The sequence below is a fragment of the Amblyraja radiata genome, chromosome 15 (assembly GCF_010909765.2).
Source record: "Amblyraja radiata isolate CabotCenter1 chromosome 15, sAmbRad1.1.pri, whole genome shotgun sequence".
NCBI lineage: Eukaryota > Metazoa > Chordata > Chondrichthyes > Rajiformes > Rajidae > Amblyraja > Amblyraja radiata.
In genome coordinates, this window is record NC_045970.1 from 33,562,357 (window position 1) to 33,589,988 (window position 27,632).

General features: G+C 41.8%; 1 protein-coding gene across 3 annotated transcripts in view; it reads right to left on the reverse strand.

Annotated features, from left to right (window-relative positions):
- The window catches only part of mxi1 (MAX interactor 1, dimerization protein), a 50,297-nt gene extending 23,524 nt beyond the window's left edge, over positions 1-26,773 (reverse strand). Inside the window, exons 1-2 of one of the 3 annotated variants that reach the window (XM_033033996.1) lie at positions 26,501-26,773; positions 9,073-9,160 (exon numbers count right to left, since the gene is read on the reverse strand). In XM_033033996.1, coding sequence (XP_032889887.1) covers positions 9,073-9,160; positions 26,501-26,588 — 176 coding nt within the window. In that variant the 5' untranslated portion in view covers positions 26,589-26,773. Of the gene's footprint in view, positions 1-9,072; positions 9,161-9,449; positions 9,746-26,500 lie in introns of those variants that run through there. The other 2 variants (XM_033033995.1, XM_033033997.1) reach the window with 2 other exon arrangements.
- Between the last annotated feature and the right edge of the window lie 859 nt (positions 26,774-27,632).

Consider the following 27,632-nt stretch of genomic DNA (forward strand, 5'->3'; position numbering starts at 1 on the left):
ATGGTTCAAGAAGGTAGCTTACTGTTACTTTTACTTTGGCAATTAAAGATGGTTATTAAATGCTGAGTGAATAGAAATATCTCAAGCTGCAGCAACAGTCCCTGAACAGTATACAAATACATTTGAAAATATTTTCAATTAAATAATAACTCTCTTTAATGGAGATAAATTCATGACGAACTTTAAAAATAGAAAATCAGCTTACGAAAACAGACCATTAAAAATGCATTCTCATGGAACAATGGATGCTGGTTTACAAAAAAAGTGCTTGAGTAACTCTGTGGATCTGGCTGAATAAAGGGCCTGTCTCACTTGGGCGACCTAATCCGCGAGTTCTGGCGAGTTTGCCCTTGACTCATACTCGCAGCATGGTCGATACGAGATCGCAGGTCTTTGTAACTCTCCTTCATGCTCGAGAGTGGTCTCCGCGTACTCGAGGCCTCAGCTAGGTCGCGGCGTTTTTTTTCCAATATGTTAAAAAATGCCCGCAAGTAAAAAAAGGTCACCATGAAAAAAATCGATAATTTTTTACTCGTAGGTTTAGTTGTAGTAGGTCAGCATGTTAGTCGTAGGTAATCGAGGGTAGTCGAAGATAGTCGTAGATAGTCTTCATCATAGTCGAATGAGATCGAAGGAGGTCGTCTTCACTCTCCACTATTCGATGTCCAATTTTCCCGAAGTTTGTCGTAGCTAGTCGAAGCTAGTCTTCAACATAGTCGAAGGAGGTCTTCTACATAGTAGAAGGAAGTCTTCAACATGTCATTTTTTCAAACTCTTCTAAACTCGCCAATTAGGTCGCCCAAGTGGGACAGTCCCTTAACTCAGCAGGGCAGGTAACATCTCTGGAGAAAAAAAGATGGGTGACGTTTTGGGTCAGGATCCTCTTCAGACTGAAAGTAGGAGGTGGGGAAGGTGAAAAGCTGGAAGCAAGAAAAGACCAGAACCAGGACTAAGTTGGAGGAAGGGGTAAAGGAGGGAGAGGGGGAGGGGGAGAAGAGTGTAAGATTGTTACTTAAAATGAGAGAATTCAATGTTCATACTGCTGGGTTGTAAGCTACCCGTGAAATATAAACTGCTGTTCCTCCAATTTGCATGTGGCTTCACTCTGGCAACAGAGGAGGCCCAGAACAGAAAGGTCAGTATGGGAATGGGAAGGGGAGATGAAATGGTTGGCAACCGGGAGATCCATTAGGCCAAGACTGACAGAGCATAGGTGTTCAGCGAAACGGTCACCGAGTCTACATTTGGTCTCGCCAATTTCTCTAACCAAAAAACGTCTTCAGTCATGTTGGGATAATCCCTTTCATTGGCAGAAAATAGACACAAAATGCTGGAGTAACTTAGCAAGGCAGGCAGCATTTCTGGAGTGAAGGAATGGGTGAAGTTTCGGGTCGAGACACTTCTCCCGTCACCCACTCCTTCTTTCCAGAGATACTGCCTGTCCCGCTGAGTTATTCCAGCATTTTGTGTCTATCTTCGGTGTAAACCAGCATCTGCAGGTCCTTCCTACATCCTTTCATTGGCGACCCCCCCAAGGTCAACAGCTTGGTAGTGATGTGCTCTTTCTGCTATTTACTTTGGGTTTCTTTGTGTTCCTGAAGGAACTCGAGCCTCCATTTTGAGTGGTCATGGCCAAGGATTCCCACAAATTGGAAGGGTATATTACATATTTTCAAGGAGAATTTTAGAACGTGTTAGAACTATTACCACTGTCCAGCTGGTAATCGTTTGCCTTAATGGAAGTTGCATATGGTGTCCGTTTCAGGCATTCAAACAACATGGTCAGTGCATCATAACCAACTGAATACAATTAGGATCTTGTTGCTGGGGATGGTGATGTGTGTGGGAGGGTGGGGCATTAAGACTCAATGATTTATTATGCCAGTGGATAGTTCTTTGAGATGTCTTCTGTAGGACGTCCAAGTCTTTGGAGCAAACAAAAAGGCAGTGATTACTCATTCCTGCCAGGAGGGCCATGATCTTTATGTTGGGTTAGAGTTCTTGATCTTCAAGTGTTCTTTTTACCAAAAACTGCGTTGTCACACGGAAATTGAGCAACACCTTCAGGATATTCTTTTGTCTTCATTGGGAGGTGGCTTCCAAGATATGGGATATGCTCTCCCTTTTCCATATTCATCATGGACATTTATTATTGAGAAGCTGAGTTATGCAGTGGAGCAAACCAGCAGAGGTCCTTTACCCTGCAGATGTTAAGTGTAAGGCTCAATATCTTTTGAATGAACAAATCAAGCATCACTTGGAGCTCAGTCGCTGAACAAATGTTGTCCACTTAATGCAACTTGATGACTGAGGTAAGGGTGACATTTTCTTCTGGAATGGAGATAATATAGACGGAAAAGCTTTCCATTTGTCTTTCAAATTAGCTCCTCTTCAGTGGGCAACTTGTTTTAGGCGAGGTGCAACAGTACAGCGAGAATGACTGAGCAAAGTGTGGGGCAGAGATACAATCTTGCTTGCCACCAGTCTGCATTGTGATTGGTTATGTCGTGATTAAGATTTGAGCTTACAAGGCAATATGTAGCAAATGTAAGATGGGGACAAATATTGAGAACAATCAAATTTGGTAGGGATGTTCTACAGTACCTCTTGGTTGATGTAGTCAAAGGCTTTTGAGAAGTCAAATAAGCTCATGATGGCTGATGTTGCTTTCTGGATTATTTTGGAGATGATGTGCGGTGAAGATCATGTATATTATGACTTTAAATGCTAGACTTCACTTTGTGATCACATTGTGATGACAATTTCAAGGGCAGCAGTCTGAACCTAGCCAATAACTATGCTTTATCTGCAGTTTGGGTATGAGGTCGTCGGGAATGTGGACTTTGGAGCTGCATTTGGATGCCGGGAATATTCTTTGCAGGAGTTATCAGAGCCCAGCCCGCTAATTTGACATTCAATTTGTAAGTACTGTAACACAATTTAAGGCTAGCTCTCAGAATCAAGTAACTTGGATGACATCTTACTTGGCCTAGCCTGCAGAACCAATTTCAACTGTTCTCATCTCAATACTATGTCAACTACGGTCACAGAGTAAACGGGGAACATAAAAATGTCCTGGTGTGAACTCAGAATCACACTAGTGCACATGCACAACCATTAAGGTAGTCCACTGAAATTCTTTACAAGCCCGAGATTTAAAAACATTGCAAATTTGTTAAATCTAACATAAAACATGACGTGGCAGTGTGGTCCAGCAGCACTTCAGTACAGGGTTGGCTACCTAACTTCATTATTAAGCAACATTATTATAATTCAGACAAACTAGGAGTTTCAAACTTGAACCCATACTTGGCTCACTTTGTGCAGCCCCACAGGTTAATGTAGGAGAAGCGACTGACTTGCATCAGAACTGCAGGCTATTGCTGAACCAGGAGGAGCTCTTTTCAAATCATTAATTTTTCAGTAGCACCCGTGGTTTCTTTAACCACTTGTTAGGCTGCTTAAACCAAAAACACTAGTCAAGGCTTCAATTAACGCTACCTTATTTCAGTATTTCGCTAGGCCACTAAATAAAGCCTCACACAATTTAGCAGCAGTCCAAAAGGAGAGATCATACACAAGCTTCAGCTTTACCAAACTAGTCATAGGCATTTTGGTAGCTGGTCTCAAATTTGGTAAATCTATCCCCAAAACATTCAGGTCATTAACTGACCAGATGGGTAACCCCAGTTTAGCTACTACAATCCTATTCTACAAATGATTTATATAAAAATTTTGGGAATCGTATTTTTATTTTTTGGTTTAACTGCATTTTGGTTATTAACTGCATTTCATTTAACATAAGAACATAAAAAATCTGAGTAAATCTATGCCATTTAACAACATAAGGCATGCTTCACCATTCATCAAGATCATGGCAGATCTTTATCTCAGTTATTTTCCTGCATTATCTCCAAATCCCCTGACTCCCTTGATATCCAGAAATCCATCTAGCTGTTTCAAAAGAACCCAATGACTGAGACTTCACTGCCAAAGATTCACCACCCTCCGAAGATTTTTCTCCTCATCTCAGTACGACGAGCAATAAGAAAACACTCTGCATTTACACATCGTCTTCTACTTAGAAAATCATCTAAGGCACAATTAAAATAAAATATGTAAGAAAACGGATGACCAGAAGCCTAGTCATGCAGTCACATAAATAACTGCCCTGGTAGGCCCATTGGTTCTGCCTGCTCTTGGCCCATTGAATTCATCTCAACATACCTCAAAATCGACTAGTCCCTCATTGTCCAGTTCCTTCCCACATATATCTGGGATACTTCACAAGCTTTCCACCACCTTAACAATTTATAATTCCTTGGCCTCACCACCTCATTTTTACCATGGACCCAGTCCCTCTGCACTCCATCAGGAAGACTTCAGGGTGTCTGTTTCTCCTAGCACTAAGGCCAAGGTCCCCTCAGTCCTCCTCCTGGCGGAAATTATTATAACCCTTTTATTATTTGTCTTACTTTCTTGAAATCAAAGGTGTAGCCATGGACACTCGCAAGAGCCCCAAATATACCAGAGTTGTTGTTTGGCTATGTTGAATGCTCTTTGTTCCAAACATACTCTGGCCCCAACTCTTTCTCTGCTACATCGATCCCATGGCAGGACAATTCAATTTTACCCTGGCCACAAATTCATTTGGACTATCTGACACCTCTCTCCCCTTTCTTGATCTGAGATGTCCTCTTTCTTCAGGAAACATGGTTTTCCTTTGGCACTTGTGGATGGAGCCTTCACCCATGTCTCCTCTTTATCCTGTAATTCTGCTCTTGCTCGCCCTTCTGGACGGATGGAACAGGAAGAGGGTTCCCCTGGTTATCTTTTGCCCCATGAGCCGCTTCATCTAAAACATAATTCTCCAACATTTCCCCAGAATCATTGCAATCCCTCCACCAGTCACATCTTCCGCTCCACACCCCGTTCACGGAGATCACCCTCAGTGAACACTCTACACTCTGTGCTTCAGGACAGTCTTAACAGAAGAAAGTGGACAGGCAAACATCTTTAAAGAGAATTCTAGAAGGCACGGTCTAGATGTCAAAGCTACAGCAGCAAATAGTTATAAAAGGGAGGCTTATTCTGAAGCTATGAGTTGAAATAAGTTACAGAATAAAAAGCGGTGAGGCTGTAGAAAAGTGTGATTATAATGATGAGAATCTTTGTAAGGGAGGCATCAGAGCAACTAATGTACAATGCAAGTTAAAAAAAACTCTGGATGCAGGAAATCTGAAATAAAATAGAAGATACTGGAACCATTAAGCAGGTCAACCAGCATCTGAAAAAATAGAGTTAAGGTTTCGTGTCTTTAGTTTAGTTTAGAGGTACAGCACGAAAACAAGCCCTTCGGCCCACCGAGTCCCAGCCGACCAGTGATCACCCCATACACTAGTTCTATCCTACACACTTGGGACAATTTACAATTTTTACCGAAGCCAATTAACCTACAAAACTACTTCTTTGGAGCGTGGGAGGAAACCGGAGCACCTGGAGAAAACCCATGCAATCACGGGGAGAACGTACAAACTGTGTACAGACAGCACCCGTAGTCAGGATCAAACATGGGTCTCTAAGGCAGCAACTCTACCACAGCGCTACCATGCTGCCCCAGCCTCTGATGCTGTCAAGGATCAGAACTGAGAAAAAGGGGAAATAAATATTTTTTTAAGTTGCAGGGAGAGTGGGAGTGGGATGCAAAGGGAATATCTCTGATTGGGCAAACTCAAGGCTGTCCTGGGATATACTGTAAAATAATTCCTTTGGAAAAAAAGAGTTAATGGGGCAGTTGGGGATGGAAAACATGGTGGTTTAATCATTACAAGCTATGAAATTAAGCCAGTTAGAATGAGACCATTAACATAATAAATGTGCGGGTGGCAAAACACAGGGCTGCAGGACCTGCTCAGCAAAAACACTGAGCCAATATCACAGATGGATGACATGGCCCGTTCTGATATAGATAGAGAAATCTGTTTAGGCAACAGAAAGCTTAGGGTTGCTTCTGAGTACAGAATACAAGTGCTCTGCAAAGCAGTCGCCTGATTTGGTATCTCCAATATACAGATCGCATTGTGGATACTGAATGCAATACACTAGATTGTAAAAAGTGCAAGTAAATTCACTGCTTCAACTAGAAGGATTGTTTGGGTCCCTGAGAAGGGAACAGTTGAAAGAACATTTGCTGCATCTCTTGCAGTTACTTGAGAAAGTGTTGATGTCCTATCTATCTTTTCCTTAACTTTCCTATGGTTTGAAATTAACTTTTCTCTTCTTCCCAGTTCTGAAATGTGGTCTTGAACCCAAAATGTTAACTCTGTTTCACTTATTACACACTCAGCCTAACCTGGTGAGTCCTTCCAGCATTTCCTATTACAATACACAATGCAGATCAGTGAGAACATGGATGAGAAACAGGAACCAGATTTTTCAATCAGCATGTTTACTGAGGTGAATTGCAATCAAGAGTGCATTGAAGTAATACAGTCAAGAGTAACAAAGACAAAGAAATTGGTGCTAGAGCAGAGAGTGGATTAAGATGGAATCGGAAGCATTGCTCAGAGGTTGGTGACCCAGGATTAGAATAGATGGCAGAATTTGACAACAATAGCTTAAAAAGACATAATATAGAACATGTTGCCTATCCCTTCCTCAAATAATAGAACATTAAATGGAGACACAAGAAACTGCAGATGCTTGAACCTTGAGCAAACAAAAAAAAACCCAGCTGAAGGACCAGGCAGCATCTGTGGAGAGAATGGGACATTTCACATTTTGTGTCGAGATCCATCTTCAGACTGATGGAGGAGAGATAGTTAAGAGAAAGCAGTCTGGGGAAGGATTGCGGCAAGAATTTACACATGATTGATGGACACAGGTATGGAAGGGCTGTTAGCAGACAAGTTAAAACAGGAAAGGATTGCCACAATGAATCAAAGGGTCCTGGTGAATGTTGTAGACCAGAGGAATCTAGGTACATATTTCCCTGAAAGTAGTGTCACAGGTAGATAAGGTGGTCAAGAAGGTTTTTGGTCCATTTACCCTCATCAGTCAAGGTATTGAATATGGAAGTTGACACGTCATGTTACAGTTGTGCAATACGTTGGCGAGGCCGCATTTGGAGTTTTATGTTTAGGGTATTTGGAACAAATTGCCAGAGCTAGTAGTTGAGACAAGTACAAAAACAACATTTAAAAGACATTTGGACAGGCACATGGATAGGAAAGATTAATAGGGAAAAGCCAAACACAGATGAGTTTAGATGAGGCATCTTGGTCGACACAGACGTTAGATATAGAAAAAAATTGAAAACATACAAAAAAATAGGTGCAGGAGTAGGCCATTCGGCCCTTCAAGTCATCAATGTGATCATGGCTGATCATCTTAAATCAGTACCCCCTTTCCTGCTTTTTCCCCATATCCATTGATTCCTTTAGCCTCAAGAGCTAAATCTAACTATCTCTTGAAAACACCCAGTGAATTGGCCTCCACTGCCTTCTGTGGCAGAGAATTCCACATATTCACAGCTCTGGGTGAAAAAATGGTTCCTCATCCCAGTCCTAAATGGCCTACTCCTTATTCTTAAACTGTGACCCCTGGTTCTGGACTCCCCCAACTTCGGAACAAGTTGGGCCGATGGGCTCGTTTTTACACAGGCACCTAAAAATGATCACCTGAGATTTATCCTAAGCATAAGTGCACTACATGGCATACTACATATGAAAGCATACAGGTGCAAATTCAGTACTGAGTGTATCTGAGCAGATATGGAGAATCCGGGAGGGGAACAAAATAGTTCCTACTTCTGACTTCTATTCTGTTTCTTTAAATGAAAAACTGTCCTTATCATCTGTATGGAGTACCACCTTTCTCAACTAGGCTCCACCATTGCAAGAAATAACACTTTCCTTGAGAGAAGAATCAAAGGGTGGGATGGAAGTTAAATCGAATTCTAATCTGAATGCCACTTGACTATGGAGACCCTTTATGCATTTTTTTTCGATTCAGCAAATTTTGGTGGATCAGGACTGCTCATGCTGTTATGCTGAAAGTAGGAGGGACTTAGACACCACAAACAGTTTTAGCCTTACATGTCATGACATGTACCGAGTTTGCATTAAACTGCAATTTGAAAAATAAAACCACCAATTAAAAAAAGCACAGCTTATATTTAGTTGCAATTTTATCTTTAAATTCTAATATGTAGTCAACACTTTTCTCTTATATACCACACTACAATGAGCAAATGGTCATAAATTGTCCTTCATAATTTTACATTGCACCATCAAAAAAAGAAACAGCTGTCATAGAAAGCTAATGAAATAAATACCTATTATAGGTGAGCAATCTGAATAGTCACTTTATATCCAGACCACGACAGAATGAAACAAAGTTGTAGTGAATTGCATAATTTTTCCGTGCAAAGTGATGTGCAATAAACAAAAGAAATGAAATAATTCTGGACACTTCGAAATTTTAATTATTGAATGTACTTTAGATGTTCATTGCAACTGAAACTTATTGTACAGTGAAATGCAGATTCACGGAGAGAAGGCGGAGGAGAAAATCTGATGAACCAACCGTCCGTGTAAAAATGACAAAGATGAACATTCTCCGTGAGAAAGATCCATATTTCCGTACCACCCCCCCCCCCCCCTTTCAATTTCACATCAGTGTGTTTTAAAAACTGTAAATCTGACAATCAGCTGATCACAGATGGCACTCGAAGCTCCCTTTTCCCTATCCCCCATTAAAATATAATTAGCTTTGCATTTTCTTTTCCCTCCAACACTATACACTATTCACCTAAACACAAGCAAAAAAATCGTGGCTGAAGAAAAAGCCTCGAATTTCTATTTGGAAAAGTTGCTGCAGGTTTGGCGGAGCTGGGTATTGTTTAAAAAAAATAAATTACAAAATATATATAAAATGGCGGGTACAGTAACTACACATCAACAGCGCTCGGTCCGGTTTAAAATTCGCCCCCACTTTAATGTGCTCGCACTGAAATGCATCACGTTTACGTGCAAGTCAATGAAAAGGACACGGGTTTTATTTTATTTTTACCTATTGCTCGAATTCTTTTTGGTTTTCATTTTCCTCCTGGTCGCCTCCACATCGCAGGGTAACGACGATGCATATCCGTGCTCTGCTTCTGAGGAGAGGAAAACAAAAACAAGTTCACGTTCGCCTTCGCACATATATATTATACATTATTAAAGTATTTATCGCTGACAATCGCCAATTGTTTGCCCTTTTTTTAAACATATAACGAGAAGCAGGGCGATTGATGTCAGGGTGTTTGTTGCTGCTTCTGCTGCTGCTGCGGTTGATGGCAGTTGGAACTCCTGGAGATTTGAATTATCTTTAAACAAATACCAAATAATAATTTATCCGATGTGTTTAATTCCAAGAAAAGCTGCGCCGTTTCTCCTTTTCTTTACCTCGGTCTCTTCTCTCTAAAAACTCGGCCGCTTCTATCAGTCTCTGGATGTTGATTAATTGCACTGCGTTCATTATTTCGTTTATTTTTTAAATTTGGTCGTGTATTTACAAGGTACAAAAATAAATTTTTTGATATAAAAATGGGTGGAATTTATTTTTTACAAAAAAAAAGATCTGAATAAAAAATGAAAGGTTTTTCTTGTTAATAAAAAAAGAGGGGGGGAAGCGAGCGGTCCGCAAGCAGCCGACCCTCCTCCCTCCTCTCACTCTCTGTCAGTCCAAGTTTGTTTACCTCAGGAAATATCGAGGACGGCTCCGGCTGAGCGGCTCCATTGCGCCTGCGTTCACCGCCGCTCTGGGGCTCCCTCTCTCAATCCCTCCCCCAACTTCACCTCCCTCCGCGGAGCACGCCGGGAAATGTAGTTTACATCCTCGCCCTCCCCGCTGCCGCAGACGCGGGCGAAGACTACAATTCCCGTGGTTGTTGGTGCTCTGGGCTTCTCTGCCCGCAGAGAGAGAGAGAGAGAGAGGGAGGGAGGGAGGGAGGGAAGGGGCGGGGCTCCCAGCCCGGGGGTGTGCACGCGCACACACGGGGCGTGCAGCCAGCGAGCAATGCAACTTTGCAAAAGTGCCCTTGCACCGTGGCTCCTATTATTTGCACGCCAACGTAATCTCTCCCCCCCTCTCTCGTGTGAGTAGTAAATTAAAGATAATGCGTTTATTTATTTATCGAAAACGTTGTTGGAATAAGTTGGATGGCTCGCTTTTTTTTAAGACCCGCAAACAAACATCGTTGGGAATGATTTGTTGGTTTATTTTCATTCTTGCAAAACCAAGCTTGTTTGAATTGAGACCTTTCTCACCAACACTATTTTCTGCATGGTGGGGGCTCTGAAAGTTATGGGTGCCACTTCATCCAGTTGAAAGTTCAAAATCCATTTATTGCCACGTTCAAGTTAGTGTTAGCTCAATTAAATCAGAGAACAACAATGCCCCAGTATAGCTATATATTTTATATAAAGTTAAACACGAAATGCTGGAGATACTCAGCGGGTCAGGCAACATCTCTGGAGAAAATGGATAGGCGACGTTTCGGGTCGGGACCCTTCTTCAGACTGGTGATTTTTTTACGTAAAGTGTAACAGTAAATATCTTACTGCAATCTTATATAGGGAGGATAATTCCCCTGATTTAGGATTCTCGAACTAGGGATCATCCTCTGAAAGCAAGGGGTAGGTCATTTAATATTGAAGTTATAAATGGCTTCCCTCGGTACATACGATACGATAGAACTTTATTTATCCCAGGAGGGAAATTCGTGACGATTCTTTAATAATTTCTACATTGCAAAGGATCAGTTATGAATTGTTTTCAGAACTGAGTGATAGATTTATTTTAGTAGGGGAGAGTCAGGGGAGAGGAAAACGAGATATATGAAAAGGTTACAAAGAAACAAATGAATGAAAGGACTCCCAGCCTGAAGAAGGGTCTCGACCCAAAACGCCACCTATTCCCTTTCTCCAGAGATGCTGCCTTACCCACTGCGTCACTCCAGCTTTTTGTGTCTAGCTTCGGTGTAAACCAGCATCTGCAGTTTCTCCCTACACAAGGAATTAGAAGATATGGAAATATGGCAAAAAAAATATAGGGGGAAGATCAGCACGATCTTGATAGATCAGGTTCAAGGGGCTGAATGGACTATTCTGCCTCTTTCTTTATGTTCAAGTAGGAGCATTGTTGCCACAATTACAAAATATGTGCACTAATATCAGTTAATATATTATACTCGATTCCTTGTATCTTTCTAGCCATATAGGTATTTGTTAAAGATCTTGTGACATTTCCTGGATGTCTGCCAAAATTCCTATATCAAACAACACAAAAAACGAGCCAAGCATCACACTGCTGTGCTATATTGTGTTTGCGTGCATAATATGTGATGTATGAGTGATGCGATAGATATCTACAAAGGAGTTCAGACAGTGATCTTGAAAGATCTTTGCAGCCACTAGTTGGTTGAGGCTTTTAGAATCTTACAATAGTCAAGAGACAAGCCAACCCGTTTAGAGCAGATATCGTGTAGCTTTGAAAAAACGAGAGACATTAAGAAACATTTGAATGTTGAGTCTACTTTCGAAAGAGTGTTTGATGTCTACAGGCTAGTTGTGAGCAAAAATTCCTCAAATGGATATTTATTAATCTACACCAAAACTAAACAAAAAATCAACAGTGAGGTTGTGCAAAGAAACACAGAATGAAATTCTGCAGCCATGCAGAACTCAAGTACTTTATTAGCTTAGCCAACTTTTCTCCAGAGATGCTGCCTGACCCGCTGTGTTATTCCAGCACTTTGTGTGTATTTTCGGTATAAACTAGCATCAGCAGTTAGTTCCTACACAGAATGAAACTTTTACTGTGCAGAAAGAAAATGTGACGCTTTCAGTTCTAAAGCATCATTTTGTTCCATTTAAAAGTATTTGTAACCTGTCCAATAAAGGAAATTGCAACTTTGTCATTTTGTTATGATTATTCTTGATATAAGACCCATGGAACTTTTTGATGACTGGCAATTAGGAAAAAAAATTTGCATTTAATGACACCTGTCTTAACTTTGGGAGGTCCCAAACGATTTAAAGCCACTCTTCTCTTGTGACCGTTGTTGCAAATAGGAAATGCAGCATCCTCTTTAGATCAAAATGGATACACATTTTGTTCAGGCAACTTGTTACATATCCTCATTCAGGAAGTAAATTAATTAAATACAATGTATACTTAGTTTCTTAATTTTGTTGGAATTCCCTCTGATATATTTGTAGTGTACATACTTAACCACGATGAATATCTGTTTATATATTAATGTAATTGTCAATTGTTATTCATAAAGATATCATAGTTTGTTGTAGCTCCAAAGTATATTCAGGGTACAATGGGTGGGGCGGGGGGGAGGACAAAAAGTACTAAAAATAGACTGGAAATCTGGACATTGGAGCAAAAGAAAAAACAGATCCTGTAAATCTGAAATGAAATCAGAGAATGCTCAGCAGGAGAAGCAGCAACAGATGCTTCAGAGTCAACATTTTACGTCAAGAACAGGAAAAGTGAAGTGTTTCTCTTTTATTTGAAGAGGGAAGGGAGGGGGGTGAACAGAGGACAGGGTGCAGACCAAAATTGTCTAGCTAACAATTACTTTAAAAACTAGCAGCTGAAATAAAAATGAGACGGAAGCAAGTTGACATAAAGCAGCAGCATTATCTGTGAAATTTAAACCTAGTATAAACCACAAGGGTTGTAACATGTCTGGTCAGAAGATTAGCTGCTTTTATTTCCATTTACTTATTCAGAGAAACAGCATCCAAACAGGCCCTTTGACCCACCAAGTCCACATCGACCATTCAAACTAGTTCTATGTTGTCCCACTTTCACATCCACTCTCTACACACTAGGATCAATTTACAGAGGCTATTAGTTTAGTTCAGTTCAGAGATACAGTGTGGAAACAGGCCCTTCGGCCAACCAAGTCCACGCTGACCAATGATCACCCATATACTAGCCAATTAACCTACAAACCTGCTTGTCTTTGGAATGTGGGAGGAAACCCATGCAGTCACAGGGAGAATGTACAAACTCTACCGCTGCACCACCATGCCACCAACAGTGTTTGGCCGGTTTGACCATCACATCCACATGTCTTTGAGATGTTGGAAACCCTTGCAGTGGTAGGAAGAATGTGCAAACTCCATACAGACAGTACCCCATGGGGGTTGTTCCTCAAGCTTATGTGGGGCAATATTGGAACAATGTAAAGGATGAAGGACCGAGAGGTCAGAATGAGAAAAGGACAAGGAATTAAAGTGACAGATGCCTGGTACGCCAATGTTTCCCTTGTAAGTTGAATAGTGAGCATCCAATCTGTATTTGGTTTTTCCATTAGAGTGGAAACTAAATCACGAGCACTAAATGCCGTGCAATAAATTGGAAGGTACAAGCGAATCATTGCTTCACCTGAAAGGACTGGATGGTGGGAAGGGCAGAGGTAAAGCACTTAAATATTGCACCTCCTGCAGTTGGCTGGGAAATTGCTGTGAGGAGGGCAGTCATAGGTGGAGAACAATGAGTGTACCATTGTGTCACGGAGGGAAACAAGTCTTTCTGAAAGCCAAAAGGGGATGCGGGGGGGAAGATGTGTCTGGTGGTGATGGGATCCCGTTGCAGATGGTTGTAATTATGCAGGATGTATAGAAAACTAGACATGTTGGACTTTATTTTCGCATATTTCTAACATGCCAATTGCCTAGGCGCAGGAGCTGAGGCACCATAAGTGATTGTCGTATTTGTGACTTCACTCGAGCAGTTTGCCACATTATGGGGTGATTTGGAATCTTAACGCCGATTTAAAGAACACCCTTTCAAATGTTCTTAAACAACAATGCAAGATGTTTGAAAGTAGTTCACTTGTCCGGGCACTGATTGGGAGGGAGTATATGTTTAATAATGAGGATAAACCTGTATTGTTATATAAAAACCTCCTAATACGTGGTTTCATTTTAACATAATTATAACATGTCAGGATGCAAGTCAGGATACCACAACTGATCTCACTGTTTCTGTGCAGGAGGAGGGGTTAAAAAAAAAAAGGCACAGTATCTACTGCTAACATTTTTTATAGGTGCAGATTTAAAAATTCATTCATAAGGTTATGGGGATTGCTGGCAAGCCTAACTTTAACTACCCATCCTATTTCCTTTTGAAGGTGGTGGTGAGTTGTCTGCTTAAACCACTGCAGTCCATGTGCTAGATTCCCAGATAACATCCCCAGTTTATGATGCTGGTAATAATGAATACCTGTTTATACCAAAGAAAGACACAATGTACTGGAAGTAACACGATTGCAATCGAGCTATCCACAGTGTACAGATACATGGTAACAGGAATAACGTTTAGTGCAAGATAAAGCCAGTAAAAACCGATCAAAGAGTCTGAGGATCTCCAATGAGATAGATAGTAGTTCAGGACGGCTTTCTAGTTGTTTGTAAGATGGTTCAGTTGCCTGATAACAGCTGGGGAGAATCTCCAGATTCAGGGAGATTCACTCCCTGAATCTGGAGGTATGCGTTTTCACGCTTTTATACCTTTTGCCCGATGGGAGTGGGGAGAAGAGGGAGTGGCCAGGGTACGACTTGTCCTTGATTATGTTGGTGGCTTTGCTGAGGTAGCGTAAATGGAGTCGAGGTTGGTTTGTGTGATGGTTTGAGCTGTGTCCACAATTCTCTGAAACTTCTTGCGGTCTTGGATGGAGCTGTTTCCAAACCATGCTGTGATGCATCCAATTGTGAACAGAGGGAAAAAAATCAAGGATGAGCACAAGAACTCTGAAGAAATGGAACAACTTCACCGACTCCTGTGCATCTCCGGTCCATGAGCATTTAAATAATTTGTGAAGAAAACCTTGAATCTGCATTGTGAGCACACTGCCTGATCGATACAGTTCTCATTTAGATATGGAAGTGGCATTATAGCACACAGAAGCCTTAAGTGGCATAAGGAGACCCACAAACTACCCACGCCCACCCCATCAGGCATTTCCTGCTCCTTCTGTGGGAAGGTCTGTAGTTCTCATTTGGATACAACAGTAACATTTAAGGGACTTTCGATAGGCACGTGCATATGCAGGGAAGGGAGGGATATGGAAGGTAAGAGTTGGTCTTGGCAGCATGTTCGGCACAGACATTGTGGGCCAAAGGGCCTGTTCTTGTGCTGTACCGGTCTATGTTCTATTAACCACCTTAGAACTCACCGAACTGGAGTTGAGAGTTAAAGGTTTTAACACTAGTGAAGTGAAGGTTCTGCCATTTAAGATGGAGTGACTTGGAGGGATAATTACAGCAGTCACTTCCCATGACCCTCTGAGCTGTAGAGATTAATATGTGGGCCTTTGCTTTGGTCAATATGGCTGGTTCTGGTGCATAGTTCTTCACAGAATAGTCAGGATATTATTGTGAACTAGAGAATATGAACACCAGAAATAGATGCAGTAACAGGCCATATAGCCTCTTGTGCCCACAACAGCATCTAACAAGATCAAGTGTCAAGTGTTTTATTGTCATATGTCCCAGATAGAACAATGAAATTCTGTTGCTGCAGCACAACAGAATATGTAAGCATAGTACACTGTAAACAATATAATAAACAAGAGAAAAAAAGTCCATTACGTATATATACACATACTCACAAATACACACACACACATTATATATGTGTATATATATATATATATACACATTACATATATATATATATATATATATATATATATATATATATATATATATATAAATGCACACATACGTAGACACAAAAAACAAATAATAGTAGTGCAAAAATAACAATATCACTCTATTGTAGGTCAGAGCTTATTTGAGATTGTCGTGCTTAATAGCCTGATGGCTGTAGGGAAGAAGCTGTTCCTGAACCTGGACAGTACAGTTTTCAGGCTCCTATACCTTCTTCCCGATGGCAGGAGTGAAATGAGTGTATGGCCAGGATGGTGTGGGTATCTGATGATGCTGACTTCCTTTTTGAGGTAGCGACTACAGTAAATCCCTTTGATGGTGGGGAGGTCAGAACCGGTGATGGACTGGGCAGTGTTTCTCAACTTTTAGCAGTCTTTTTCGCTCCTGGACATTCCAGTTTCCAAACCAGGCCATGATGCAACCAGTCAATATGCTCTCTACTGTACACATGTAGAAGTGTAATAGATAGTGGCTGATTTTCCACCTTGGCACTACTTTCCGGCACTGACCCAATATTCCTTGAACCCTTTAATATCTAACTCAGCCATTTCTTGACCATGCGAAGTGAATACAATAGATTACAGGGTGGCACGGTGGTGCAGCGGTAGAGTTGCTGCCTTACAGCGCCAAAGACCCGGGTTTGATCCTGAGTACAGGTGCTGTCTGCACGGAGTTTGTATATTCTCCCTTTTACTGCATGGGTTTTCTCTGGGTGCTCCGGTTTACCCCCACACTTAAAAGACGCACAGGTTTGTAGGTTAATTGGCTTCGGTAAAAAAAATGGTAAATTGTCCTTGTGTTAGTGTACGGACTGATCGCTGTTCAGCGTGGTCTCGGAGGGCTGATGGTTTGCCCACTGTAGCTCTAAAGACGAACCGTCTGAAAATTCTCTTCTGTGACAATAACAACTTCAGGGTACAGTCAAAGCAAATTATACAATTCAGATTGAAAATACTTCACAAGCTGGGATCCACCATCATTTGATTAGAAATGTTCAAGGAACTACCTCCGCCCATTAGTTAATTGTACATCAACATTCATGTTTGGTATGGCAGAGCTACTGGGCCATTGATATTGGTTATGAGGCAGATTGTTCTTTCTATTCCATATGGTTTGGGAACAGCTCTGCCCAAGACCACAAGAAATTGCAGAGAGTTGTAAATGTAGCAATGTCCATCACACAGATCAGATTCCCAACCATTGATGCCATCCACACTTCACACGGTCTTAGAAGAGCAGCCAACAAAATCAAAGACTTGTCCCATCCTGGTCATTCCTTCTTCTCCCTGCTCCCTTTGGGCAAAAGGTACAGAATCTTGAAAGCACGCATCGCCAGACTCAGGAACAGCTTCTTCCCCTCTGTTATCAGGCTTCTGAATGGTTCTTCCATAAGGTAGGATCAGGGCTGGATTTAGATGAAGAGAGGCCCTAGGCTATTCCACTTGTGAGGCCCCTCCCAATCCCCCACCCCCACGACGAGAGGAAGATGGAAGAGTCCACCAGATTGACACTGATGTGCAGCCGAGCGTGGTCAATGAGATAAGGGCTGGAAAGCTGCGCTTTTTATTTATTGCCAGTGCTAGTGTCGAGTTATCAGTTTAAAACACTATTATCCTGAAATGGAGGGCAAGGAAAATTACTGAAGTGTTGTTTAGCGACTACAGTGCGTTGTGACAGCATATATAAGAAAGGCCTTTGACAGTGTCAAAAATATTATACACCAGGCCCGTATAAAGCTTTTCAAAAAGGGGGGTGGCATGGCAGGATTGCAAAAATTTTATGTGAAATAAGTGCATGCAGCGCATATCACAAGCGTGAAGCTGAAAGTCCCTCGCGGCCGAAGGTCCAGGGCCCGCTCAAGGGCCCTGGAAGCTCTGAGGTTTTAAATGCTCTCTGGTGCAATCTGAACATTATTTTGGAGCATTTTTGCTCCAAATTTATGGCCAATATTTCAGAATTATTTTTGGTTGAGTCAAGAGTAATGAGTGGTTGGAATGGGGTCATTGCTGTATACATTTTTTTTAATCAAGAATTGAAGCTGTCCTTGTTTTAATAATCAAATTGTACTGTAAAATGTTATATGTAAAATGTTATAAAGGAGCATGCAAACACTGCAAATAAAATACCGTAAGTTTTTGCAGTAAATAAAACCTTATTTTAGAAAATGTTTTGTGTATTGATTTGATTGCCTGTTACTGTTTGACTGTGTTAGTGTGTGCACATTAAAAATATGATGCAAAATGAAAGTCGCAAACTATAGAATTCATATTTTTCAGCATGTTATCAAGGGTGGCACCGCAGACACCGCAGCCACCCCCCCCCCCCCCCGGCCTGGAGAAACTGGCACCCGCAACGCAATATTCAACTACTTACCTGGAGTAGACACGAGGCATCAAGGTGATTTTGTGGAGTGCAAATGGAGATCTGAACCCGCCCGGGCCCACTGCCCACGCGCGGAGAGACAGCGTGATTTTGCGTCGCTACTGCGTCACCGGCTTCCCCCACTGCGCAGGCGCGGATGGTCGCAATTTTTTCCCCAAAATCTTCCAGCGGCCGGAACCAAAATTTTGGGTAATTTCTGTCAAAGTGGAAATGCTGATAGCGCTCCAATTTCTTTTTTCTCTCGATTTTTTTTACTGTGGGAAATAAACACCTTGGCCGGAGGCCCCCTAGATTTTGAGGCCCTAGGCTTCAACCTATGAGGCCTGTAGGTAAATCCGACCCTGCCGAGGCCCCCCTAGATCTCGAGGCCCCCCTAGATCTCGAGGCCCTAAGCTTAAGCTTGTGAAGTTTATACGTAAATCCGGCCCTGGGTAGGGTACTGTCCAATTCACCTCTACCCCATTGCAGACATGAACCTTGTCTATGGAACTGTTGAGCTACAATACTGAGAATTATATTCTGCACTCTGTATATTCCCCAATGCTCCACCCATTGTACTTGAGTTTGACTTGATTATAGCTATGTTTAGTATTATCTGATCTGTTAAATAACATGCAATACAAAGCTTCTCACGTAGCTTGGTACACGCAACAATAATACACGTAAACCTTTCTATTTCTATTCTAGGCTGTTATCAGAGTGCTGTATCGCCGTGCTTCATGATTCCCAGTATTGTCTTGCTCCATCAATTCTACCTCTGCCTCACATATTATTGTGGCTGTAGCATATAACATGAAAGCATAAATCATCAGTGCAAACATAAAATCTATATTGTTATGGACATATGCATTTACGACATATATTGTAGATTAGTAAGGACAAGGTCAAAGAGGCCCATAAGTCAGACCACAAATGTTGTTGCTCTGACCTAAAGGACGGCCCCACATTAGAGTACATACTGTGTTTCTTTCAAATGGTGTGCAACATAGAATAGTACATCACAGGAACAGGCCCTTCAGCCCACAATATCTGTGCCAAACATGATGTCAAACTGGTTTCCTCTGTCTGCACATGATTCCATAGGCCTCTTCCCTGCATATCTAAGTGCCTATCCAAAAACATCTTAAATACCACTCTCATATCTAGCATTTAACATGGGGGAATGTGAACTAGTCACCACAAGAGTGGAGGTCACCAGGAAGTGTTTTTGGCCATATGTATGAACCTTAATGGAGTTGGTGATCAATGCTGAGGACTCTCAAGTTCACTCCCTTCCAACCTATCCTTTTTCTCCAGAGATGTTGCCTGTCCTGCTGGGTTATTCCAGCACTGTGTGTCTATCTTCACTCCCTTCCAAACATGTGTGATTGTGTTAGAGAGAAAGTGCAGGGAGTATGGCCAATTGGACTTTTACTGTAAGGTAAGACTTTGTGAGGTATGATTATGCCAAGGTGTTTCTTATCATCATTGCTATTAGATGAGCCCAACCAGTTTAAACAGGTTGCCCTTTAATTAAGCCTATTTAAAGTAATCTGTCAGGTTTTCGTGGTATCGATTTGATATAACAGTGAGTCATTTTACGTGCTATATGAAGTTATTTTAGGCAGAACGAGATAATGATAATAATGGAACATTAGACCGTAGAACCAGTAGAACCAGTAGAGGCATTTGTTGACAGCTTTACTTATCCTATGTATCAGCCACATTGCTAACTAATCCTTACATACTTCCTTTAATGGGAATTATGTTTTAATATAATTCTCTAATTTCTTTGTCACTCTAACTAGTTTCGATCAGCAATATTAACGACACTGGCTTCTTATTTATGATTCATTCAGTCAATTCATTTTAAATTCCCTGGGAGGGTTTTGAACTCACATCTCTGGATAGAAACATAGAAAATAGGTGCAGGAGTAGGCCATTCGGCCCTTCGAGCCTGCACCGCCATTTGATATGATCATGGCTGATCATCCAACTCAGTATACCATCCCTGCCTTCTCTCCATACCCCCTGATCCCTTTAGCCACAAGGGCCACATCTAACTCCCTCTTAAATATAGCCAATGAACTGGCCTCAACTACCTTCTGTGGCAGAGAATTCCACAGATTCACCACTCTCTGTGTAAAAAATGATTTCCTCATCTCGGTCCTAAACGTCTTCCCTCTTATCCTTAAACTGTGACCCCTAGTTCTGGACTTTCCCAATATCAGGAATAATCTTCCTGCATCTAGCCTGTCCAACCCCTTAAGAATTTTGTAAGTTTCTATAAGATCCCCCCTCAATCTTCTAAATTCTAGCAAGTACAAGCCGAGTCTATCCAATCTTTCTTCATATGAAAGTCCTGACATCCCAGGAATCAGTCTGGTGAACCTTCTCTGTACTCCCTCTATGGCAAGAATGTCTTTCCTCAGATTAGGAGACCAAAACTGTACGCAATACTCCAGGTGTGGTCTCACCAAGACCCTGTACAACTGCAGTAGAACCTCCCTGCTCCTATACTCAAATCCTTTTGCTATGAATGCTAACATACCATTTGCTTTCCTCACTACCTGCTGCACCTGCATTCCTACTTTCAATGACTGGTGTACCATGACACCCAGGTCTCGTTGCATCTCCCCTTTTCCTAATCGGCCACCATTCAGATAAAAGTCTACTTTCCTGTTTTTGCCACCAAAGTGGATAACCTCACATTTATCCACATTATACTGCATCTGCCATGCCTATGCCCACTCACCCAACCTATCCAAGTCACCTTGCAGCCTCCTAGCATCCTCCTCACAGCTAACACTGCCCCCAAGCTTTGTGTCATCCGCAAACTTGGAGATGTTGCATTCAATTCCCTCATCCAGATCATTAATATATATTGTAAATAGCTGGGGTCCCAGCACTGAGCCTTGAGGTACCCCACTAGTCACTGCCTGCCATTCTGAAAAGGACCCGTTTACTCCTACTCTTTGCTTCCTGTCTGCCAGCCAGTTCTCTATCCACATCAATACTGAACCCCCAATACCATGTGCTTTAAGTTTGTATACTAATCTCTTATGTGGGACCTTGTCGAAAGCCTTCTGAAAGTCCAGATATAACACATCCACTGGTTCTCCCTTATCCACTCTACTAGTTACATCCTCGAAAAATTCTATAAGATAAGTAGTTTAGGCCAGAGATTTTCCAGAGCCATTAAATTTACAATTTAGTTTGGGCCTCAAGTGCATCAGCCTCTGTAAGATTTGTAAGCCGTCAATGGGAGGATGCTTTCTGAATATCCCCACATAACATACAGTCGTGTTTGCAGTATATTTCCCAGTTAAATAGCTTGCCGGCATCATTAAGTGAGTAATGGTCTCTTGGTTGAGGTATTGAGTGACTGCTGTGAGAAAAGCAAGTTAAATCAATCCAGCTAAATGCCACCCAATCAGTTTATCATCACCAAAGAACTTCCAAGGTTGAGGTGAGACATCATGGTCTCTGGCTAAAAATGGTCAATGGGTCTAAATGCTGGAACTTCCAGGCTAACAGCACTGTGGGAGGATGTTCAGCAGAAGGATTGTGGCCATTCAAGAAGGTGGTTCACAACTACCTTTCACCGACAATTAGGAATGAGCAATAAATGCTGGCCTTTCCAGCAATAGGGCCAAAGATGAACATTTACTTTAGTGATACAATGTGGAAACAGGCCCTTTGGCCCATTGAGTCCGCGCCGACCAACGACCACCAACGACCACATTACCACCCCCTACACTACCACACTACCACTATCTAGGGACAATTTACAGAAGCCAATTAACCTACAAACCTGCACATCTTTGGAATGTGGAAGGAAACCGGAGCACCCATAGGAACCCCACATGGTCACAGGGAGAACATGCAAACTCTGTACAGACAGCACCCATAGTCAGTATCAAACCCAGGTCTCTGGCGCTGTAAGGCAGCAACTCTTCTGCTGCGCTACTGAGCTGCCCCCAAACAAATTTACAAATATTTCTATATGGAGCTAGAAGCTGATAGGTCTTTTGAGCCTCAATTGAAGAGGACAGAGAATCAAAGAAGTAAAATAGAAGACAAAATCAGTGGTTAATACAGGGCCTGGCCCACTTGGCCGTCATTTACGCGACAGGCCGGTACGGTAGTGACTGACGCGCGACGGTCGCGCGCGTCATCACCCGTCAGCATGCGCCTTCAAATATTTTATCTGCTCTGCAAGTAGAATTAGTCAGCGTATTGACATCATTTGTTAAGTGAAACATTGATAAAATTATTGTTTGCTTTCTGAATTACTCCCAACAAACACAAAATTGTATTCCATTATAGCAGTTTGAGGGTTTGAACCCAGCTTAAGAATTAGTTTGCAAATATTTTTTTTAAATAGTGTTAGTAAAATTGTTGATAGTTATTTAAAAAAAAACTAATTTGGTTACTAGTGTTCTTTTAGGATATAAAATCTGCAATCCTTACCTGGATGTTAACTTTTGAAACATCCTTAACTAAGGATGTTTCAAAAATACTTATTAAGGTGTTACTCTGAAGGCATTACTCTGAAAGCATTGATGCTTACGGCGTAATTATTTTCTCATTGTGGCCGACTGCGTATGGGCGGCGCGCTATGGCGCATGGTTACGCACGGTGACGTAATCATGCATCACCACGCGCTACATGTACGAGGTCAGGACGCCTGCGTGCGATCGCAATACGCCCGCGTGCGTACGCGATACGTCACGCCGAATGCGCGTGAAGATTTTGTGCCCTACAAAATCCTAGAGAGCCGCGCGATACTGCGCGCAACTCCATACTCCTCCGTGCTTCTCCATTCGACCGTCCCGCGCAGCCCACACGCTTCCCGTGCATCTCAACGTGACGACGAGGTCACGTAAATGGCGCGCAAATGACGACCAAGTGGGACAGGCCCTTACCACCTCACCCGTAGCACAGCCAGTCACACCTGCGTGCAAGCCTCAGTTCATAGTTTCCAGGACCACTCACCATGAGATCTTCCCAATATAGTTCAGATTAGATCCTTTTGGCCCATCAAATATTTGGGTGATTTTTAAAAGCATTTAGCTGATTTTCACTCCCATTTATCAATTGCTGTCACAGATGCTTTTAAAAACAAATGTATTGTATATAGCTGAGAAATCTAAAGTCTTCAAGAATTAATAACAGTTGCTGCCTGACTAGAGAATCACACCGCACTGACAGAATCACACCGCTCGGAAACAGGATTTTTTACCTAATGAATCTGTCATGATTCCAATTATACTAATCTCAATGTATCCAATCAACTAACCCCCTTCCTCAACCCCTTCATCTCAACACAGCAGGCAATTTACTGGTCAATTAACCTCCCAACCTACATGTCTTTGAGATGTGGGAGAAAATCTGGGCACTGGAAGAAACTATGTGGTGACAAGGAGAACATGCAAACTCCACATAGGCAGAACCAGAGGTCTCGATTGAACCTGGGCCATGATGTGTGAGGCAGCAGTTTAGCCAGCTGTACCTGCTGAGTGCTTCCCCCAAGTTTTGCCATCACTTCAGATTTCCAACATTCAATCCACAAAGTGCATTGTACTTTTGCTTCGCCAACATTATGGATAAACTTCATTATGCTTTCATCGCGAGTCGTAGTATTAATTCTAAATTTAAACAGTGTAGGTCTAATGTCTGTAAAATAAAAACCCAGCTCACACCAGTGCTAAGCTTATGGTGTAAATACATCCTCAGGAAGTACTAAGGGCACAGTGTTAGACAGCTCAATGATTCAGGAGAATGTGGTAAATAGACTGATAGAGATCTAAAATGAAATTGTTTGCCCTGTTGTACCGCTTAGTTTTTACAGTGAAGACTGGCTCTCCATAGGTTGGATCAATAAAATATGAGAATTAAGAGATGTTCAGAAGAAGACACTGAGTCCTGGAGTAGCTCAGTGGGTCATGCAACATAAGTTTGTTTTGGAGCATGCCAGTGTTGAGTTTGACCAAAGATAGACAGACACAAAGTGCTGCAGTAACTCAGCATGTCAGGCAGCATCTCTGGAGAAAATGGTTAGATGACGTTTCAGATCACGACCCTTATTCAGTTTGGTTAACTCTCATTCCAGTTGTTAAAAAGCAAACAAAAACCATCACAAAACCACTTCTATCCTGCCAGCTGCTTTCTCCTAAATAGCCCAAAACTAGTATTTCTAATTACCAGGCCTTTAACTGTCCCTCTGAAGTGGCATGACATTGTTGTTTGTGGAGTAAGGTGGTACTGGGTGAAAGTTGGGGATAGAAACAACAACAAATTCATTTTTTGAAAAAAATGTGCTGCCATATTGCTTCATTTATTTAATTCTGTCAAAATTAATACCAAATTTTATTAAAATTGACATTTGTAGATTAAGATTACAGCAATCCTTTTGATTACATAAAAGTATTGTCTTAACTGGCTAATAATTGAATCATTTATCATTGTGTAAGGTGGGGGAGTCTAGGATCAGAGCCCACAGCCTCCGAATAAAAGGACGTACCATTAGAAAGGAGTTGAGGAAGAAATTATTTCATCAGAATATAGTGAATATGTGGAATTCATTGCCACAGACGGCCAAGTCAATGGATATTTTTAAGGCAGAGATTGACAGATTCTTGATTAGTACGGATGTCTGGGGTTATGGGGAGTAGGCAGGAGAATGGGATTGACGGGCAAAGATAGGTCAGCCATGATTGAATGGTGAGTAGACTTGAAAGGCTGATTGGCCTTATTCTGCTCCTAGAATTTATGAACGTGCACGGTAGTCATTTTAAAACTGATAATGGAAAATAATGGGTCCTTGGTAAGGTGAAGCTGAATATTTGTATCCAATACTGAATCTTTAACTCTGACGGTTCAACTCTTCTCCCCTTCTACATATGGCAAGCTTCGCTTTAATATGCTATTCTCCTCCATCGGAAACTTACTGTAGTGAGAGAATCAAGCATTGGTTCTCTCCCTGTCGGTAACTGTTCCGAGACGTTTCAATTAAATTTTGTCTTCATCGGTAACCAGCAGGCATTTTTGGACAAAGATGTCTCTCCCAGTGCCATCTCTAAGTGGTGCCAAAAGCACAACGCATTATTGTTTCGGCTTGTTGTCATTGTGACATTTTACTAAAGAGTCCTGTAAAAAAATGTTTGCTTTGTTTTAAGTAGGGAACTCCTGGGCAGAATGGAGATAAAAGTGATTGTCGACATGCATGTGCAGAGAGCTGTGGGTATCTGGTGCAGGCTGTCTCTCTATCACTGGCCAGTGCTTCTCAAAACACGTGGCGATTAAGTATTCGTGTTTGGTGCATCGAAATAAATGCACCTGTCATTACAAACGTCTCATCGCAATGAACCTTAAAAGGCAAGCATCAAAGGATTCCTCGTAATCCTTGACATTAATCGTAATTAAGCGCCTCGGTTTGCGAAACTGCTTTTTATACAGTGTCTTTTTATACGTTGGTTAATTGTACTAGAAATCGTCCGGGGGTAATACAGGACAGAAGGTTTAATTGCTAAGAACATTTATCTCAGCGTCTCTGCACATCCCGGAGATTAAAGAAAGACGTTCGATGACTTGCTGGATTCAAACCGATTTAGTCCCATTTTAACTTCTTCTGTAAAAAGGATTATTACACTAATTAAACACCGCGGCCAATTTAAGAATAAGGGAGAGATGATTCCCAATAATCTCTTGGCAAGGTTTAAATATGATAACTGCATATAACATCTGATTCTCTGCCTCGGTTGATTTACTGACGCCCATAAACATACATTTTAAATACATATCTTCAAATAATGTCATTTTATATATAGGTCAGTAAAATAGCATCTGCATATCAGCGTCAGTTAAAACTGCACTTTCTAATCCTCTCTTTTTTTTAAAAAAATCATCACAAATGATTAGGCCATTCGGCCCATCAAGTTTATTCCACTATTAATTCATGGCTGGTCTATCTCTCCCTCCTAACACCATTCTCCTGTCTTAGAAACATGGAATATAGGTGCAGGAGGAGGCCATTTGGCCCTTCGAGGCAGCACCGCCATTCATTGTGATCATGGCTGATCATCCACAATCAGTAATCAGTCTCCCCATAACCTCTGACACCCGTACTAATCAAAAATATATATAAATTCCGGACACAATTCAATGCAATATTCCCCAAACACTCTCTAAGATACCTTTAATCTACAGGCTTGTGGGGCACCTGTTCATTGGATGAAAGTTAAATATCCTTGACATTAATCGTAATGAAACTTTCCAGTTGCAGCCGGAGCCAAAACAGTGGGTTTTCGCTTTCCTTTGTGTATCTACAGTGACTAATGCAAGTTGTTTATTTCTATGTACATTTGCAGACAGTCAGGAATTGGCCCCGCACTTACTATCCGTTGCTTGCTCGGTCCTTTCTATATGACTGGCCGCTTCCAGAATAACTTGAACATTCTGCAGAAAAGTATCGATCTGATGCATCGACTCCCCGGGCGAGAAAGAAGCGCGACTCTGTTGCAAGTTCTAAGACACAGGCGATTTGCCGCTGACCGTGCAGGTAAAGTGACAGGCCGATTATTTCCGGGGCCTTCCGCGCCCTCTCATCGTCTCTCCCATGTGAGTTTCAGCCTGTCTCCGTCTGATGCCGCCAATGAATAGCATTCAGCATTCAGGATCCGACCTGACAGGCGCGCTTCGCTTTATTCCCGAGAGCCGGGCGCGCCACTCCGTGCTGTTTAAGCGCCCTTGTTTAACCCCACACTGAACTCACTCTGAAGCTTTACCTCACCCGCAGAAGCTTTAATCTTTAAAAGGAAACATCTTTAATTAAAGCGGAATAGTAGTTATTAAAACATGTTTCCTCCAAAGTTAGAGTGCACTTTATTTCAATGAGTTAAAGCGGATTTAAGGCCGTCGGTTTAAGGTCACGACAGCAAAATATAAATAATGATTAGAGTTTAATGCAAACTGTTCACTGCCGGTGTAAACACATTTGAGGCATGTTGTAGGAGTTACAACTCTTCACTAACTATACCACATAACTGTCCCCATTTCCTTCCCCTTCTTCATCGCCAGCAAACCCACAGATTTCCATTTTAAACCGGTGTAAATTACAGGAGCCAAACACAAAATGCTGAGAAACTCAGCGGGTCAAGCAGCATCTGAGGAGGGAATACACATTTGCCGTTTCTAGTCGACAAGTTGGAATTGAATGAACTAATGAGTTAATATCCCCCGAATTAAAGGAAGTATAAAACAACTGGTTTGTGGTAAATATCTGTTTTGGTACATTGTAGTACATTAGGAGAAGGAATCTGCTACCTTGATTAATCTGGCCACTTTGTGACTTCAGATCCTAAATGCCTCCATTACCCTCAACAATTTCTCTTTCGACTCCTCCCACTTCCTCCAAATCCAAGGCGTAGCTATGGGCACTCGCATGGGTCCTAGCTATGCCTGCCTCTCTGCAGGGTACGCCAAACAATCCCTGTTTCAGGCATACACTGGCCCTATCACCGAACTCTA